Consider the following 18,163-nt stretch of genomic DNA (forward strand, 5'->3'; position numbering starts at 1 on the left):
CAGCTCTGCTGCAACTTCTGCACAGAAATTTATGTGGGCACAACCACCTACCAGCTGTCTAGTCTACCAGAATGAACAGCCACTGCCAAGAACAGAGTTGATCACCCAGTGGCACAACATTGTGTTGGGCACAACATAGTGAAGCTCTGTGGCTGCTTCACAACCCATCCCATTTGGACCCTTCTCTCCAGCACCACATTTTCTGAATTACATAGAACAGAGTTATCCTTGTAAGACATTCTCCACTCTTGCAATCTTCCTGACCACAATCTCCACTAACCCACTGTCTTCACACCCTCTAGCCAACAGTTTCCCCTTCCTATAACCTGTCAACCCCTCCAAATTCATGCCTCCATATCAGCCTCATCACACACCACACCTCCATGTCTGTTGTGCCTGTGTGTTGCATGCCTAGCCTGTCTATCTGCCACCTCTATCACATGCATTCCTATCCTGTATGATTGCTGCCTCCCTCGGAGACACTAGTTACCCATCCCTCCTCCTCCTCCTCCTCCTCCTCCTTCCTCCCTCTTTTCCCCTCATCCTACACTACATGACATAACCCTACCCAGTCCATCTGCTGAACTTTTTTGTTCTTCTTTGCTGCACACCTGTTAACAACTGACTGCTGTTGCTATTCGATGAATGGTTTGCTTTACTCCTAAATTATCTACATAAAAAGATATAATAATGGAATCTTAACAATCTTAAAAATTTACATAAAATAATATTTAAATATAAAATTTTAATCAAATGAAGGCAGAAAAATGTTAACCCACAAATACCATAATCTTGTGACATCATAATGTTGTTCTGAAGTCAATCATTTGTCATCTGTAAAATATCCTTATGACTGAGCCCAACTGAAATCTTATTTTTGATTTCTACTTACTTCAGCTTCAGTATTGTTGGGACATACTACATTAAAATTCCAGTCAGATTTGAGAGCACTGATGTCATACACAGTGATGTAACATCAGTCTCTCTCTATATTGGTAGGTGTAACAATGAAACTTCAGGAACAATGAAAGATTACACACGGAATATTTATTTATCAATACAAAATAAACTGAGCTAGAACATACACTAAAAAGCAGTAGCAAGAAGCTGGTGCTTGCTCCTTTATACATTAGACTAGGAGTCTTTCTCCTTTTAACAACAACTCAATAGTCTGGTGAGGCTTTATGATGCAGCACAGCAGTACAAAAAGTTTTGAGACTGGATAGTTAAAAATAAAGAAAAGTTATCATCACATCATTGACTTTTCATGTGAATTTCTGCACTACCCTGTTTTGTGAGTGGCTGCATCACCTGTGATGATTTTTTTCAGAAAAGAATTGTCCGCATTTTGTATTTCAATCAAGTCATGGCAGGTATCCCTGCTTCATCATTTTTTGTTTAGGAGTCAAGGTGTGAGGGATAAATCTGACACGCACTTGTCTTCTTCAAACCATCCTGGAGAATGTGTTGAACATTTGATTTAGAGATGTTTCTCCACTGTGATTTGTTGACAAAAATGTTGACACATTAAGGCATCACGTCCACTACTTCACACTACCTTCTCACCACTGACTGACTGGATGATCATTTGTCACTTACAGTTTTTAGTTCAAGCTGCCACTGTAGTTCCTGTGCTAATGTTGCTTATATGCCAGGAGTAAAATCAATCTCAGAACTTTCTGGAGAGATGATATGGATCATGAAATTTCTTTTGGATACCTCTCTGAATCAGTTTATGCTTTCTATTGTCTAATTCTGTCTGCTTCCAATTTGTTTCGGAAAGCATTACAATGGTATCATTGCTGTTTCAGAAGGACAGGAGGAGGAAATCTTAAAAGGAGCTACACTGGGGCAGATCTATCTCGTGCGGCAAATTTAGTTTACATGTTGCAGATTCTACACTGAACCACGTTGTAAACTGTTTTACCTCAGATGTTTACTAATTTTGTTAAACAATAAAACTGAATGAAAAGTGTGAGTGAGATTTCAAGTTAAAAAATGTAAAAATAAGAAGTCAAGTAGAAATATTTTTGCCATTTCACATCACTCGACTTAGAATATCTAGACAAAATGTGGTAAACTTACAAACCTTTCCAACTCCTACTCCACCTATCATCCTTCATGATGTAAGTACAAGATGAGAAAATAAGTTGAGAAGTTATGCAAATTACAAAACAAAATATACTTACTTAACACGAAGGTGAATATGCATGAGAAAATGTGATTAAGAAACTCACCATCAAAAAAATTATTCCAATTCCTGCAGCAATGCGTTTGTGCCGTAGGGAGGAAGGGAAGCTTGGTTCCCTCACTCCAGTAACAGGATTACGTTCCAGAAATGGGGCACGTGCTGCGAACTCCGGCCGTGGCCGTTCCTCTTCCTCCTGGAACCCCATGCAATCCCAGTGATGAGCCAGGCTTGCAGACTTGCGTTTCCAGTACTCCAGGAAAGTTACAGCTGTAGTAGAAGAGTAGAACTGGCACTGTATAAGCATGACTGGGGCTGTGTTGACACTACTAGGAATTTATTGCTTAGTTTTGTAGAAACTTGAATTGTCAAAGAGCAGCAGTTTAGCATTTGTTTATCAATACTTGTTTCTATTTCTCTATTTGGGACAAGTGGCCTTCATCTTTCATTGATTGTGTTATTACTTTCATTGTAAGTTCAAATGTCAAACTTGTCATTCTGAAACTCCTAAAAATATGTGTGTGTGTGTGGGAGGGGGGGGGGGGGGGGGGGGAGCAGGATAGTGAAGATACAGTGAATAATAAATACAAATTTCCAGTTTTAAAAGCCATTTTTCACTTGACATTAGCAAGAGGATGGCGCAGGACAGGTCTCATCGACTTGGCTCAAACTCTAAGTAGAAGCAAGCATATGACCCTTTGAGTTTCCTAAAATATTACATCTGAGTGGGTCATAGGAAATGAGAAAAAAATACTCTAAAGTTTTTTGATTGAATTATGAGTGATTATATGGGTAACAATTGTACCTTTCGTGGTGTTACGCAGCCAGTAAGTGTACAGTGTGATAATTTGGCAGCATGAGCTTGATTCCTGCTGCTACCCAAATTTTTTTTGCTTATTGTATTTTATTCCTAGCAATGTTAAAATTTACATATAGTTTAACAGTTCAATTTATATACATAAAATTAGTATACACAGCTTACAGTTAATAATGATTACTTTAATCTGAATAATGAATATAGTTAAACATGGATTGTTTTTGAATGACTCATCTCTAATGGTTTGTGATTTCAACTGTTTTCTGAGATATTGTAATGGTCTCTACAGTATGGACTCCTCTTACCCAACCATGTTATATAAATATCTATCACCAAGTCAAAAATCTAATTAAAAGATTACAAAGATTATGTATGCTACAAAAACAGCAAGAATTATTCTTGAGGAAAGATGCACATCATGCAGCATCAGTTTACTGCTCCTGTTTTCACTCCAATGATTCAATATGCTTGGTATGCATCAAACTTGATAGAGGGAAAAGCCTCCATTTAAAAATGTGAATGAAGTAGGCTTTCCACTGAAGCATATTTCAGAAAAATGTTTATGCTGAAAAAATGCATTCATAAAATGTGTGTTGTGTGAACAATATTTATGTTTTAAATGTTTCTTTGATGATTATTGCCCAAAATATGTAATGAAGCTGCCTGTAATAAATAAAAAACAGGTAATTCCTTGATAGAATTTTCAGAAACATTACTTCCATTCATAACTACATCCAGTTATGAAAACTGGCCCCTTTAACTATAATCATTATTCAAATTAAAACCATTATAACTAACTGTAAATTATATATATTTTATGTAAATAAATGAAACTGTTAAACTATATTTAAATTTTTTAATTGGTAGTTCCAAATTGCAGGGAATAAAATACAATGAATAATTATTATTCTGTACACTAACCAACTGTGCCACACTACTGACTGCACAGTTGTTATTCAAAAATCACTCACAATGTGGTCGAAAAACTTTCAAAGAGTGTTTTCTTTTTTCCTATGGACCACTCACATAAAGTATTTTAGGAACTTTGAAAGGTCATTTACTTGCTTCTATTCACACAGTTTGAGCCAAACCAGTGAGAACCATCCCACGTCCTCCCCTTTTAAGATGAATTAGCCACATAATATAACCAGTCACGTATAGTTGTTCCACGTAAGTGTCCCATAAATGCACCTAATATTGATAATGAGGAACATACATCTCGTCTATGAAAATCAGACATATGCACATAACAGAGTAAACATAAAACTGTGGAAGAATGGAACAACAAATGATGGAGAAAAGAAAACGTCTAGTATAGTGTCTTTTCATGATTACAGCATTCTATTGGTGTTTCATAGTTCTATTGAGATTTCCTTGTACTTGATTTTGTTGTTTCCTTGCACTGGAAGAATCTTAGTACTGGTATTTTTTACCACTGGATAGAATAGATGACACTGTTACCATATTCCAAGACAACTGATAACTAACTAGAACTTCATTTCATGTACTTTCTTTCATAAAATATGCAAAAACTAAATGTACTATAACCTTGACAGGTCCTCTGGTATGGTTAGAATTTCAATTTCTTCATAACAGCAGAAGGACAGGTAAACACTTTACTGAATTATTGAGACTTCACTTTGCCACTGCAGCATTCTGTTTATAATCTCACTCTAAACCTGTAAATTATGTGGTGATACAGTTGCAACAGAACTTCTCACTCCATATGAACACAGGGTTTAACAGTGAACTGAGCAATAGCACTAGCAACCAAAATTAATTACCATTCTCCGTCTCACTACTCCACCATATCTACACTCAAACGGGGAAAAGAAGACTGAAATAACAAAATACTTATCTTGAAAATTTGTGGCCTAGATGATTGTGGGTGGGTTCCTTACAAGACATCAAACACATTGACCTTTCTTATGCAAATACATGTGTACCAAAAGTATTATGATATGCGGATATAGAACACACTGCATTTTGACAAATGTCATATGTTAGGAATGTTACTTGATAAAACTCTAATACAGCTGTCATCTGCATTCAGGCTGGTGTATGCAGGGGGCAAAGGAGGATAAAAATATGGGGAGGTGACTGTGGTGGTGCGTGGGGAGATCTCTCCAGAGAATAAGCAGAGATATCTGCATATATCTACAGTAACTACGCTGGTGTAGGAGAAGGGAGGTCACAATAGAGCCAGACAACTGTGACAAGTACACATAGCCTACAAACAGAAGACAACATGAGAAGCCAGTGGGGCAACAGGTTGGAGATACATGAGTGCAGGTACACTGACAGGGACAGGAGGAGATTGATATTTGGAGGGTTGTTGAAGTGAAATGATTGAGTGACTGTTTTCACCCTTCAAATTTAGAGAAGCTGGTGTTGGAGTGGGGTGGACTAGCAACATAGCCTGTGAACCAGCCTTGAAGCTGACAACATCGTCGTGAGCAGCACTATATGACACTGACTGGCAGTCTAGCCTATACAAGAAGCTACACAGCAATTATGTTTAAGTCTATATATAAACATGGCTGCCCCTCATGAAAGTTATGTGACAAGATTACAGACTGACCACAAGATAGGATCAGGTAAAGAAGTTAGCTATCACCTTTTCCAAAACAAATGACTTGGCTTGGGCTCTAATTATTTTATAGAAACACTAGGATCACACAAACTGGACGTTGAGTATAAACTCATTCCTTCAAAATGGGAGTATAGCATCTTACTGCTGCAAAGTATCAGTTGGTGGCAACAACTGAAGCAGATTACTACTACTACTACTACTACTACTACTACTACTACTACTACTACTAGGGTTATCATCATTAAAATAAATTACTTACCCCAAAATGAAACAAAAATTGCATAGAAGACTGTGCCTGGATGATCAAAGAGGTAGGCAAATTGAGCATAGCCACAAACATCACTCAGGTCCCAATAATTGCAACCAATTTCCACATCACAGAGAGGACACATCTTAAACTGTCCTTGGCTACTGCATACTTCTTTTGCCAGTCTATTTGAGTGCATTGTGCAAACACCATACATGAAGACCAACAAGCCAACCACAGCAGCAGGCAGTAGCCATCCAGTGTAGAAGCCTGCAGTTTTAAAAATGTGTTACAAAAAAATCCTATCTTATTCACAGTTCAAAAAAAATTTTAAGCATTGGCTGTTACGTATGTGGCCAATATTGGAACAATAAATGTAGGTACATTCAAAATTCATACAAAATCAAGAAAGAGAGGGAACCAAACAATACAATTATCAAAGTCAATAAATATTGGCTTATCAGAAACTGATATTCATGAAGCAAAACATGAAAAAGAACACAGGTGTCTCAGAAGATACATGTCAGATGAAGCAAGAAAAAGAGTAAGTGACTGAATACAGTGGAAAGTGGGAGAAAATATATGGCAGAAAATTGACACTGAACGTGATTCATTTCTCTTCTACCAGTGCTACTTTCTGTGAATCTCTTTGTTATTCTCTTAATTTACTTTTTCCAATAACAGCCCTCTTACTAAGCCTCTAACTTCTTTGTTCATTTCATGTTATTATACAGTTTTAGTGACTGCCAGAAGGAAATTATTTGTTTTCTTACTGCTATATTAAGCAAACTTTGCAGATCATTGACCAAAGATATAAATTCACACTAAAACATCTAAAGATGGGCATATTTGTAATCAAATTACATTAAAGAATATTGTATTGGAAATTAAAAATGTAACAGAAATAATACGTGGATACATAAAGAAACAGTTACTTCACATGTAAGTTAAACTAGTGCATTTATCACTTTCGTCCTAGGATTTCAGTGACTCACCAAGCCAAGCAAAGTAGATTGCTATCTTCTCACCAAAATATTCTCTAATATGGTCAAGTGGTTGGTACTTATACCACTTTCCCCAACGGGCCCAGTATTCATAGAGGACCTGACGGGGATTGAGTGGTCCTAGTGGTGTGCCATCAGTTCTTCTCTTCACTTCATAAGGCCCCTTTGCAATAAAGAAGAATTTATCAGTTATTTCTTACCAGTCTCTGTAAGTAATAAAACAACTACTCAGTAAAAAACCTTCAATAGTTTGTTTTATATTTAGTGCTGATTGACTCTGGAGGACTGTCACAGCAGTGACTTAGGTATGACTGACTGCTATAACAATTTGCATGTTGATGTGGAATAGTGTGCTCAACAGCTTTGGAAGTTTTGAGAATTGTGCTTGCTTACTGCTTAGTTTGATGCCATTTCAATGAATGCACTACTGGCAGCCTCTCTTTACACTGTAATTCGCTTTAAGCCCAAAGGATACCATTTCAAGGTAGATTATAATACTTCAATGTCAGTTCCACATTAGCAATATTGATAGACTTTCTCATCAGATTTTATACTCTCCTGTGAACTCAGCAAATGTTTCACACAGTACTGTGTTGAGGAAAATGAAACTATTTTTTGTTCTCTGTATTGTGGAGAATGAACAGAAAATATTCTGGTTGAAGCTTGCATTATGAGATTGTACAAAAGTGTTTTGGTTGTAAATGAATGTTTGTGTCTATCCACCAAAATGTAGCACATAACTGTCAACAGTACATTATACTGCAAATAAATACTCCTAATAGGTACAGTATCTCTCCAAATATCAGAACAAGAAAAGAATAAGGTGAGAAATATTGAGCACGTATGAAGTTTTCAGCACTAAGAGCATGGCAAATTGTGCAAAAAGGGTTGCACCCAAAGCCTTGGTGTCACATCTTGCTCACCACAGCCAAAAACTTAATTTTATTTTTTATTTCATATAAATAGTACATGACACTACTTGAACTGATTTTTTAATTAAATTCAGTGATTGAATAATAATAATAATAATATTTATAATTTCTCAAAGGAAAATAAAGGTTATTAAAATGACTCAAATTAGATGTAGATGTAGAAATTAAAACACTGTAATACAGTTGTGAAACCAGAGTGGTTATATGCAAGTGAATATTTAGTATCAAATTGTAAGCTACCTAGTTTAGAAGTAGGCCACCTGGAAAGGTTTAAAATGTGCATATCTATCAATTAGTATCAAATTATTTGGACATTGGTGTGTCATGGTACAGTTAGCTGCATTATACCATTCACATTGTAGAATGTGATGGAGTAAGTCAATTGGTGCAAATCCATAACTGAAGTGAGTGTAAAAGTGGTCAATTAAGCTCAGAATATCATATGCATTAATCACACACTATCCAAAGATCAACAACACAATCAGTGACACAGGAGGGAGCATTGTCCTGATCACAGTTGCAGGTATTTCTGGCAGATGTTCCACTTTCTTCTGTCCATTGCATCTTCTGGGGATGCTGTTGGTTCTACCTTCTGCAATGTCCTCATCTCCCTATCTTTCCACCAAGTCCTTGGACGACCTCTTGGACGTCTTCAGTCAGCTGGGAATTGAACACTCAGTTGGGGATAGATTCTCCAGCTCTGAAGACATGTCCCAACCACCAGAGTCATCATCCTCTGATGGTCCTACCATCAGCAGCGTTCACAAAACGTTGGTACAAGTCCTCTTTTTGCCTCCTTTCCCATCTTCCATTTTCTCTGTTGAATGTAGGCCCATAGATCTTTCTGAGCACTTTCCTTTCAAATGCACTCTTCAAGTGTTTGTGAAGTTGGCCATGTGTTGCAGCCAAATAATAGAACCAGTTTTACTAGTGCCATGTAAAGTTTGATCTTGCTGTTTTGTGAGCCCAAGTGTGACTTGAATAAGTTATTGAGACTAAAGAAGGCATGATTAGCATTAACTATTCTCTGTTGAACCTCTTTCTTAACCTTGCTTTTATTAGATAGACTCAATCCTAGGTACTTAATTTCTCTACTCGTTCAAAATTGTGTCCGCCTATATTGATAGTGGTAGGCTGTCATTTCACAGAGGCCAATGACTGGGAACTAGTGTAAATATAGAAATCATTCACATACAGAGCAGGGGTGACTAATGATCTGGCAGAGGCCACAAGTCCATTAAATGCAATGAGAAGAAGGATACTTAATATGGAGCGTGTGGAGAGTTAAGAAGGGTGGCAAAAAATGAACTCTTAACAACCTGTGGACAAGAACTGGAAAATAGGTAGAGGGCCCCCAAAGACCCCATTCATGGAGTGTAAGCAGGTTGTGATGGTGTCAAGCCGCTTTGTAGGCCTTACAAAGATTGAAGAAAAAAGCATCAAGATGTTGGCACTGAGAAAAGGCCTGTTGAACTACGGTTTTCAATCAAAGTTGATGATCAACTGGAGATGGTCCCACACAAAAGCTGCAATGTTAAGAAGATGAAAGGTCCTGGGATACGAAGACCCAATTGAGCTGATGACTAACCATCCATTCTAGTAATTTGCGAGGGACCTTAGGCAGGCTGATCAGACAGTAAATATCAAGGGATTATGGATTCTTGCCAGGTTTAAGGACAGGAACCACAATAATGTCTCTCCATTGAGGGGGAAAAAGTGCCTTGGAGCCAAATACAGTTAAACACCTGGAAGAGATATTGTCGTCATGGAGGATTGAGGTGTTGAAGCAATTGATTATGCTTGGAATCAGGGCTGAACTGTGCGAAGAAGAGGGGGCCAAAAGAAGTTCCCTTTCAGTACAAGGTTGATTGTAGGATTCGATCTGACAAGGGGTAAAACATTTAGCAGGAAGCTTCAGCCCCCTGTTTCTGGACGAGGAAGGCGGCTGGATAGGAGGGTGATACTGATGACATTGAAAAATGGGCTGCAAAGTGTTCCGTAAGAACTGATGGATCTGTGCAAAAGCCACCTGGAGTGGTAAGGCCTGGAATGGAAGGCTCCCACTGAAAATCTGGGAGGGTTCAGAGTGTAGTCCACACACCCCTGATGAAGGGACAGAAGAACCTAGGGAGGAGACAAAGCATTCCCAACACACCCATGTGCTCGACTGATTAACTATCGGGCATATACTACATGATGTACACATGTTGTTGGAGCGATCTCTGTTTATATATGTATTTTTTGTGACAGATATGATCGCTTGATTTTAAGACCTTCACTCCAATTACTAGTTTTGACTAAATCACGCTGTCATCATCAGATTGGGATTATACTTTGCATACCTGTGGTGTTTTTTGTATTGACATTTTGCTCTCAAAATGTTTATGACACATGTATGTGAACATGTATGCAAAGTGTAATGCCAATCTGAAGAGGACAGCATGATCCTGTTGAAACTAGTAATTTAAATAAACGTCTTAAAATCAAGCAATCCTGGCTTTCACAAAAAATATAATAGTAATGAGCTTTGACATGAAGAAATTTAAAGGTAATAAGACAGGCAGAGAATGGCTGCTACTTAATACTTTGCAAGGTGCATTGACTATCACGGATGGCAGTGGCAATAGCCACACTGCAGGATGGAACAGGCAAGTGAGGCTTGAGTGGGGAATGGCAGGGCAAACTGCCTTATCAAACAGATTACACATGACTTCATCAATACAACCTGACAAAGAATGTGTGAACATGATCTGGGAGGTATATAGAGGCCAATCATCACTATGTGAAGCCCAGCAGAGAAAGCTAGCCATTGTGAGGTGGGAAGAGAATGAGAGAAAAGGAAGTGGTCACTACCACAGAGGTCATCATGTGGTGAGCAGTATAGGAAAGGAAGAACAGGAGGGGAAGTGACCGCAAGGCCAATGACAGAGAAAGTGCCATACGCAGAACTAAAATGAGTAGGGGAACCATCATTAAGAAGGCTTAGCTCATGGTCTGCAAGAAATTGGTCCCTGGGAGCTCCTGACCAGGTGAAAAAGCACTGCCCCGCAAAGTGTGATGGGCACTAAAATCTCCAAGGAGAAGGAAGGGAAGTGCAAGCTGCTGAAGGAGGGCAGTTAGGACAGCGGGTGTAGGTGACCTGTCAGGAGGGAGGGAAAAATTGCAAAAGTGACCACAGGGTCCAAGTTGACTGGACATACCAACATGCAGATGCCACCAGAGGCCCTCAAAGGGTCAACCCAGTTCTGACAAACCACGGACTCCACAAAAAGTCAGTGAGCAACCATCAGTGAAATGAAATTCCTGGAGAATAACACAAGTTGCCAAGTAAAAGGCAATAAGAGAGTGCAACTCTAGGGGGTGATGGTAGTATCCATTACAGTTCCACAGAATAAGCATGGAGTGGGTATCCAAATGATAGGCAAATGGGCTGGAGCCAATCACACTACCAGGTCACCATCTGTCACCAACAAGGGTCAGGTGACACCAATAAATAACAGGTCAGATTCATGTTGCAAAGTTGGAGATGGTGCCTTCAGGTTCACTAGGGGTTCCTTGTCCTGAGAGTCCTAGTCCTAGTCCTACTCCTACTCCTACTCCTACTCTTTCTTAGGTCGAGGAGGGCAGAGTGTGGAGGGAAAGCAGGCTTCTGTAAGGTCTGGAGCATAAAGAGAGCCAGTGACCTTGGGGCGCACTGACTGTGTGTCCCATGACTGAGTTGTGATAGTAGGCCTCTGGCATTGGAGACATCAAGGTGAGAGGACCCAGGAGGGAGCCACATCACTGGTGGGCATCAAAGAAGGGGTACACTTCTCTGGCCAGGGAAGGAGAGCAGCACCCATAAGTGAGAGCATGGGATCTGCACAGGGGAGTGGGAATGGGGGAGAGAGAGAGAGAGAGAGAGAGAGAGAGAGAGAGAGAGAGAGAGAGAGAGAGAGAGAGACAGAAGACGAAACAATTCTGGGAGGAGGGAAAAGGATGTGTCAGAGGAAAAGGTAGAAGTCATTGATACAGGTTGAAGCCAGTCATATTTTTTATGAGCCTCAGTGTAAGAAACTATCAGGGGTCTTATGCTCCTGTATCATCTCCTCTTCTTATAAAATAGGCAGTCAGGCAAACATGGAGAGAGATGGTTTCGACAATTACCGAACATGAGCAGTGGGACACAGGGGCTCCCCTCATGGACTGATTGTCCACATTCACTACATAAAGGCTCTGCCTTACAGTAGGAAGACGTGTGCTGAAATGCAAGCACTGAAAGAATCACAATGGTAGTGAGACGTACAGCTTCAGGTCACACTGATAACACTTGACCTCTCATCCTTCTCTGGCAGGGTATCTCCCTCAAATGCCACAATAAAGGTGCTAATATCAGTGTGATTATCCTTATAACCTATCTGAACATGTGAAACAAAATGAATGCCCCATCACTTCTGATCTGCCCAGAGTTTCTCGTCAGTTTGAGGGATGAGGTGCCTGTGAAAAATGACTCCCTGAGCCATATTCAAAGACTGGTGAGGAGTAATGAACACCAGGACATCACCTACATGGTCACTAGAATGGAGGACTGCAGAATGGATGCAGAATAAGTTTTGATTGACAGTGAACTCAACCGAATCTTACTGAAAGACTCCGCTTTGGCAGACTTGTCTTCGACGTTTTCGACAGAAAATAACAGCTTAGTGGCAGTGAATATGTCCCCATCCATCCTAATTCAGACTAGGTAACAAGGGAAGTGTTGCACCCCAAGCTGGTGAGCCTGGCCCTTCTCCCAGAGTGTAGTCAGGTAAGGGAAGGCCGCAGGGAAATAAGAAGCAGCATTAAATGATCCATTACCAACCGAAGAGATGGTCATAGAAGAACGGCCAGTTTTCTGGAGCTTGATACGTTTCATACATCTACCCTGATACCACCCACTCTGATCAGGGGCTAGCTCCACGGGTACAATGTAGCCATTTCCAGTTCTGATGCTGCAGAATGTCAAGCAACAACTGCTAGGCATACATGGGGAGCCAACAGATCAGGTATCACAAGTGCGATTCCTTTGTTGTCAGGGGCTCAGCCACATGGGTTCATAACAGCCCCACCACACAGATTGGCTACATGCACTGATGACCTATCAGTGTAGAAGGGGGGCCATGCAGGGGAAGGACGAGGGGAAGGAAAGGGAGAGAGGTATCCACGTGATAGATGCTAGGGAGGGAATTCTTGCCCAAATGGCTGACTCTACATAGAGAAAATTTAGAAGTGGAGGTCAAACCCCAAAGGGGGACTAAAAATGCATAAAAGGAAGGATGAAAAACAAAAAGACAAGGAAAACAAAACTGGAACGAATACATGAAACTGGATGGCTAGCCAGGTCAACATAAGTAAGAACCCAGAGAGAGATGAAAGGAGGGGGCAGAGGGGAAGGAGGAGGACAGGACGGGAGGGGCACAGGGAAAGAAATACAATCCAGGAAGGAAGAACAGGCTGCAATAGCTTGGGGCCCCATGTGCACCATGCATGAGCTCACAAAAGAACTGTAGGCCTTCATGGGGTGGAGGGGAGGAGGGGAGGAGGGGAGGAGGGGAGGAGGGGAGGAGGGGAGGAGGGGAGGAGGGGAGGAGGGGAGGAGGGGAGGAGGGGAGGAGGGGAGGAGGGGAGGAGGGGAGGAGGGGAGGAGGGGAGGAGGGGAGGAGGGGAGGAGGGGAGGAGGGGAGGAGGGGAGGAGGGGAGGAGGGGAGGAGGGGAGGAGGGGAGGAGGGGAGGAGGGGAGGAGGGGAGGAGGGGAGGAGGGGAGGAGGGGAGGAGGGGAGGAGGGGAGGAGGGGAGGAGGGGAGAAATCTTGCTGTCTTCTGAAACCCTGGATGTACATTCACTAATGAAATTTGTCATAAATAATGCATCACAGTTTGAGAAGAAGAGTGATGACCATACCTACAACATTAGAATTGAAAAATGACACTTATTACCCATTACTAAAGCAGTCATGGGTGCAGAAAGGGGTTCAGTACACATCAACAAAATATATTCATCATCTGCCCAATAACATAAAAGTCTGAGATAGCAATGCAAGTTTCAAATCTAACCTATAATCATTTATTCTGAATAACACCTTCCACACCATAGACAATTTTTATTTAAGAACTGGTAGCCTGTAAAAAGAAAATTAAAGAAAAAAGAAACAGTGTTGAAAAATAGTATGATTGTTATTGTTAAAAGTAAGTTATGTATACATATTCTGTAAGCTGACACAGTCCACAACATTTTGATACAAATATGAGGCAAATTATATGTGGAAGATGTAACTAATAAATTAACAAGATTAAAGTAGAAACCATACTTACATCATGTAGAGGAAATGCTGAGCAGAAGACCCCTTCTTCCACTAGCCTTTCAATGCCCACTTCACCTTTCTTCTTCTTGCCAAATATAGCTGTTGAAAGGATCTCGTACAATATGCGACTACGCTGAACATTGGTAAAGTAAGTATCATGGTTATCACTGCCAAGGAACCTGGGAACAATTTTTGTAAATCTGTAAAGCCTGGTCTTTCTACCAGTTTGCAGAAAAATATGTTCGACATAAGAGTTACTGGTAATGTTATGAATTATATTTTTGGATCTGTAGGTAAAACGTAAGATGATCCTCATGGATGCAGAGAAAAATCATCATGGATGTATAATACACCAGAAAAATAATGTAAAGAATATTCATTTTACATAAGAATTAACACATTGAAGGTTTAATACTCACTCCATAGGCTTTTAGTATTCATAAAAAATGAATACTACTTTTTATTTAGAAATTAATGCAACAGTTGACAAAAATATAACTATACCCAAATAATTCACCACTTAGAAAGGGCATATTGACTGCACAAAATCAAGCAGTGAGAACAGTATATGGTGTTCAGATCAAATGGCTCCGAGCACTATGGGACTTAACATCTGAGGTCATCAATCCCCTAGAACTTAGAACTACTTAAATCTAACTAACCTAAGGGCATCACACACATCCATGCCTGAGGCAGGATTCAAACCTGTGACCGTAGCGGTCGCGCGGTTCCAGATTGATATATGGTGTTCCTCCAGAGTAATCTTGCAGATGCCTTTCCAAGGAGTTAGACATTTTCACCACTCTTTTGTTTGTATGTATGTATTTATTCGCCAACAGAATTAATCATAAATAACCCATTATAATTTATGTAAAATAGTAATGTAAACCTTTACAACACTAGACGACGACAAATACTAAGAAGAAGAAGAAGAAGAAGAAGAAGAAGAAGAAGAAGAAGGCGAAGATGAAGGTAGTCTTTATAACTCATTGCTAAAGCTATCAGTGGCTTTCGCAAGACTTCAATATGCAGCGACCAAAATCTTTAATTTTTTTCCCATTAACACAGAATGTTCTGGCAGGCAGAAAAACAAATCTTCAGTCAAACTTAAAATCATTTCTTCTGTCAAAAAAATAAAGTGTGTCTTAAGTTATGTGAGTATTTAGTATTAAATATATGTCCATTCTTAGTGAACTTGAGCCAATGTGCTACTGAGTAGCATGTCAACTATCAACAAGTAGTCATACTCTCAAATAAATGCTGCACAAGTAGCCTGTAGACTGATTTTTTCCACATGATTTGGATAAAATTAGTATCATCATTTAGCAAGACATGGATTATTCTGAAAATTCTGAAACTTCATCCACAAAATTTTCCTATGCTTACCTTTTACTTATTTTGCATGGTCTCCTTTGAAATACTCTCATCCACAACTGATACACCACTCCAAACACTGTTTCCACTTGTGGAAGTAGTCTTGGTATGCCTCCTGCCGCATGGTGCAAAGCATCATCTGTGAACTACCTTTTATCTCGTCTGTCATTGCAAATCTTCATCCTTTCAATGTGGTTATCAAATTTGGAAATAAAAAAAAAGTCCACACGGGCCAGGTCTCAAGAGAGAGAAGGATGAGGCAGCACAGTGATGTCGTTTTTTGTGCAATAGTGACACACCAACAGGACTAAATGTATGAGTGCATTATGGTGATGTAAGAGCCATGAATTGTCTCACCACTTTTCAGGTGTTAGCCTTCTCACATTTTATCACAGACATCGCTACATGTCCAGATAGTACCATTGATTAACAGTTTGTCCCAGAGGCCTGAATTCACGATGAACTAATCCTTCAAAGCCAAAGAAAACTATCAAGATTGCTTTGACATTTGACCTGACCTGACAAGCTTTTTTTGATCTTGGAGAACCTCTCCTGACCTATTGTGAAGATAGGACCTTGGTTTCAACATCATAACCTTAGACCCACTTCTCATCACCTGTTATGATTCTCTTATGAAACACCTTATTCCCATTTGCATGATCCAAAAGCTCTTCACACATTATGAGGCAAAGATCTTTCTGGTGTTGATACATGAGCTTTTGAACAGTCAGTCTTTCATTGGCACACACAGTTTCGTTGACTTTCCTGACATGAGCATCATTGGTAGATGTAGAAGGGCATCGTGAAAGAGGGCCATCTTTAACTTCCATCTGGCTATTTTTAAACTGTGTGAACTATTTGTAACATTGAGCATAGCTTAAGCACTCATTACCGTAAGCTTCCTGCATCATTTGGTGCATCTCTGAAATGATTTTCTTGAATTTCATACAATGTTTAATGCAGTAGGGCCACTCCTCTAACTCTGTCATCTCAAACTTTGCAAATTGTCAACAATGTTCTACTCAATACAGCAGTAAACAATAACTAACAGACATACAACAATGAAACTATCGGCAGTTACACATTAAATACAGGCGTATGCAGGGATGCCAGCTGCATTTCACTCCAACAATGGCGCAAAATTACGAATGTTCCAGAATTTTTTGAACAGCCCTGGTATAAAATGATTACTAAGGACATGGAACAGTATTTGACAGTTCATTTTCTCCCTAAGGACAGACAATTATGTTTATGTAATAACGCTAATTATCAATGACATTCTGTTTAAATTATCAGTTTGTCCACCACTAACTCTTGTACTGTGTAGGTAACAGAGTATCAGGTAGCTTTCTTTTCAGCAGACAGCTTCATGTTCATGCAGTTTTATCTTTTACTTGTTGAATATTTTTATTCCCATTAATGGAGGTATCAGAGCATACAACTTTAATCAATGAATAGGAACCACAAAATTATATTCATTTTTGTTTTACATGCATGAAAGTAATTTTTCATGAATAATTATGGTTTGCTGTATAAAAATATGATTATTTCATATATATGTTGGTAGCAGACTGTTAAATATTCAGGTTTTTAAATAATGGACAACATGATTCCCTTTGATGTGCAGCACACATTTCTGATGAATTTTCTCTGGAGGTTCAGTGAGAGAGAGAGGTGTAAGTTCCTATGGGACCAAACTGCTGTGGTCATCAGTCCCTAGGCTTACACACTACTTAATCTAACTTATGCTAAGGACAACACACACACACCTATGCCCAAGGAAGGACTCAAACCTCCGATGGGGGGAGCTGCATGAACCATGGCAAGTTGCCTTAGACAGCATGGCAGAGGTTCAGTAAACGCAATATATTACAACAATACTGGCAGAAAAAAATACAAATAGGTAATTATTTCACAAAGTCACGGTTCCCAAATGTAGCCAGTAAGACCACAAGTAAATATTACAAAAGCTTCCTCTTTTATCTTGATAAAATGTTGTCCACCTCTGTAGCTGAGAGGTCAGTGCAGCTGAATGACATGCCAGGAGCTGGGGTTCTATTCACAGCTGGATCAAAGACTTTATCTGCTTGGGGACTCGATATTGTGTTATCCTCATCATCACTGATGCACAAGACAGCAAAGTGGTATCAGATAAAAATGTTTGCATTAGGAAGCCGAACAACCCCAGAAGGGGGTGTCCCAGTCAAAAATACCATATGATTATTTCATTCCATCTCAATAAAATGTTTTTGTCAAGTGAATATGCTTGAAGGATCTTTGATGAATTGATAACATTTCCCTTCTAATGTAATGCATGTAATTATTTACAGCTTCACTTTGTAACAGTATTACCTTTTCTCTCCTCTTAGAATTTGTAGTGTTTCCTTGTGTATTTTAGCAGATGATATCTTTAAGGTAATATGGTTCCTGTCCTTACTCCATGCTTCCCTTGTCTTCCTCCACTCCAGCATTTTTGGTTAAAGCAAGCTTGGTTAATTATTTTCATTTTCCAATTACTTTGGATGTCACTTCATGTTTACTTTCCTTCTGGTGTCCCAACCAGATTTACATATCCTGTTGTTCATTGTGAGATGGGCTACTTTTAGCTAGCTTATTTTCTGTTTCTTGTGTAAAATTTTCTTGTATTTTTCTTCCACTAGGATACCTACCTTATACATGGTTTCAACAA

The 18,163-nt window shown here is 39.5% G+C and overlaps 1 protein-coding gene across 1 annotated transcript in view; it reads right to left on the minus strand.

Moving 5' to 3' along the window:
• The window catches only part of LOC124607238 (anoctamin-7-like), a 96,890-nt gene that overhangs the window by 42,257 nt on the left and 36,470 nt on the right, over positions 1-18,163 (minus strand). Inside the window, exons 4-7 of the mRNA XM_047139510.1 lie at positions 14,111-14,279; positions 6,841-7,012; positions 5,858-6,115; positions 2,238-2,458 (exon numbers count right to left, since the gene is read on the minus strand). Of these exons, the coding sequence (XP_046995466.1) occupies positions 2,238-2,458; positions 5,858-6,115; positions 6,841-7,012; positions 14,111-14,279 (820 nt within the window). The remainder of the gene's footprint in view (positions 1-2,237; positions 2,459-5,857; positions 6,116-6,840; positions 7,013-14,110; positions 14,280-18,163) is intronic.

Source organism: Schistocerca americana, chromosome 3 (genome assembly GCF_021461395.2).
Source record: "Schistocerca americana isolate TAMUIC-IGC-003095 chromosome 3, iqSchAmer2.1, whole genome shotgun sequence".
NCBI classification, from domain to species: domain Eukaryota; kingdom Metazoa; phylum Arthropoda; class Insecta; order Orthoptera; family Acrididae; genus Schistocerca; species Schistocerca americana.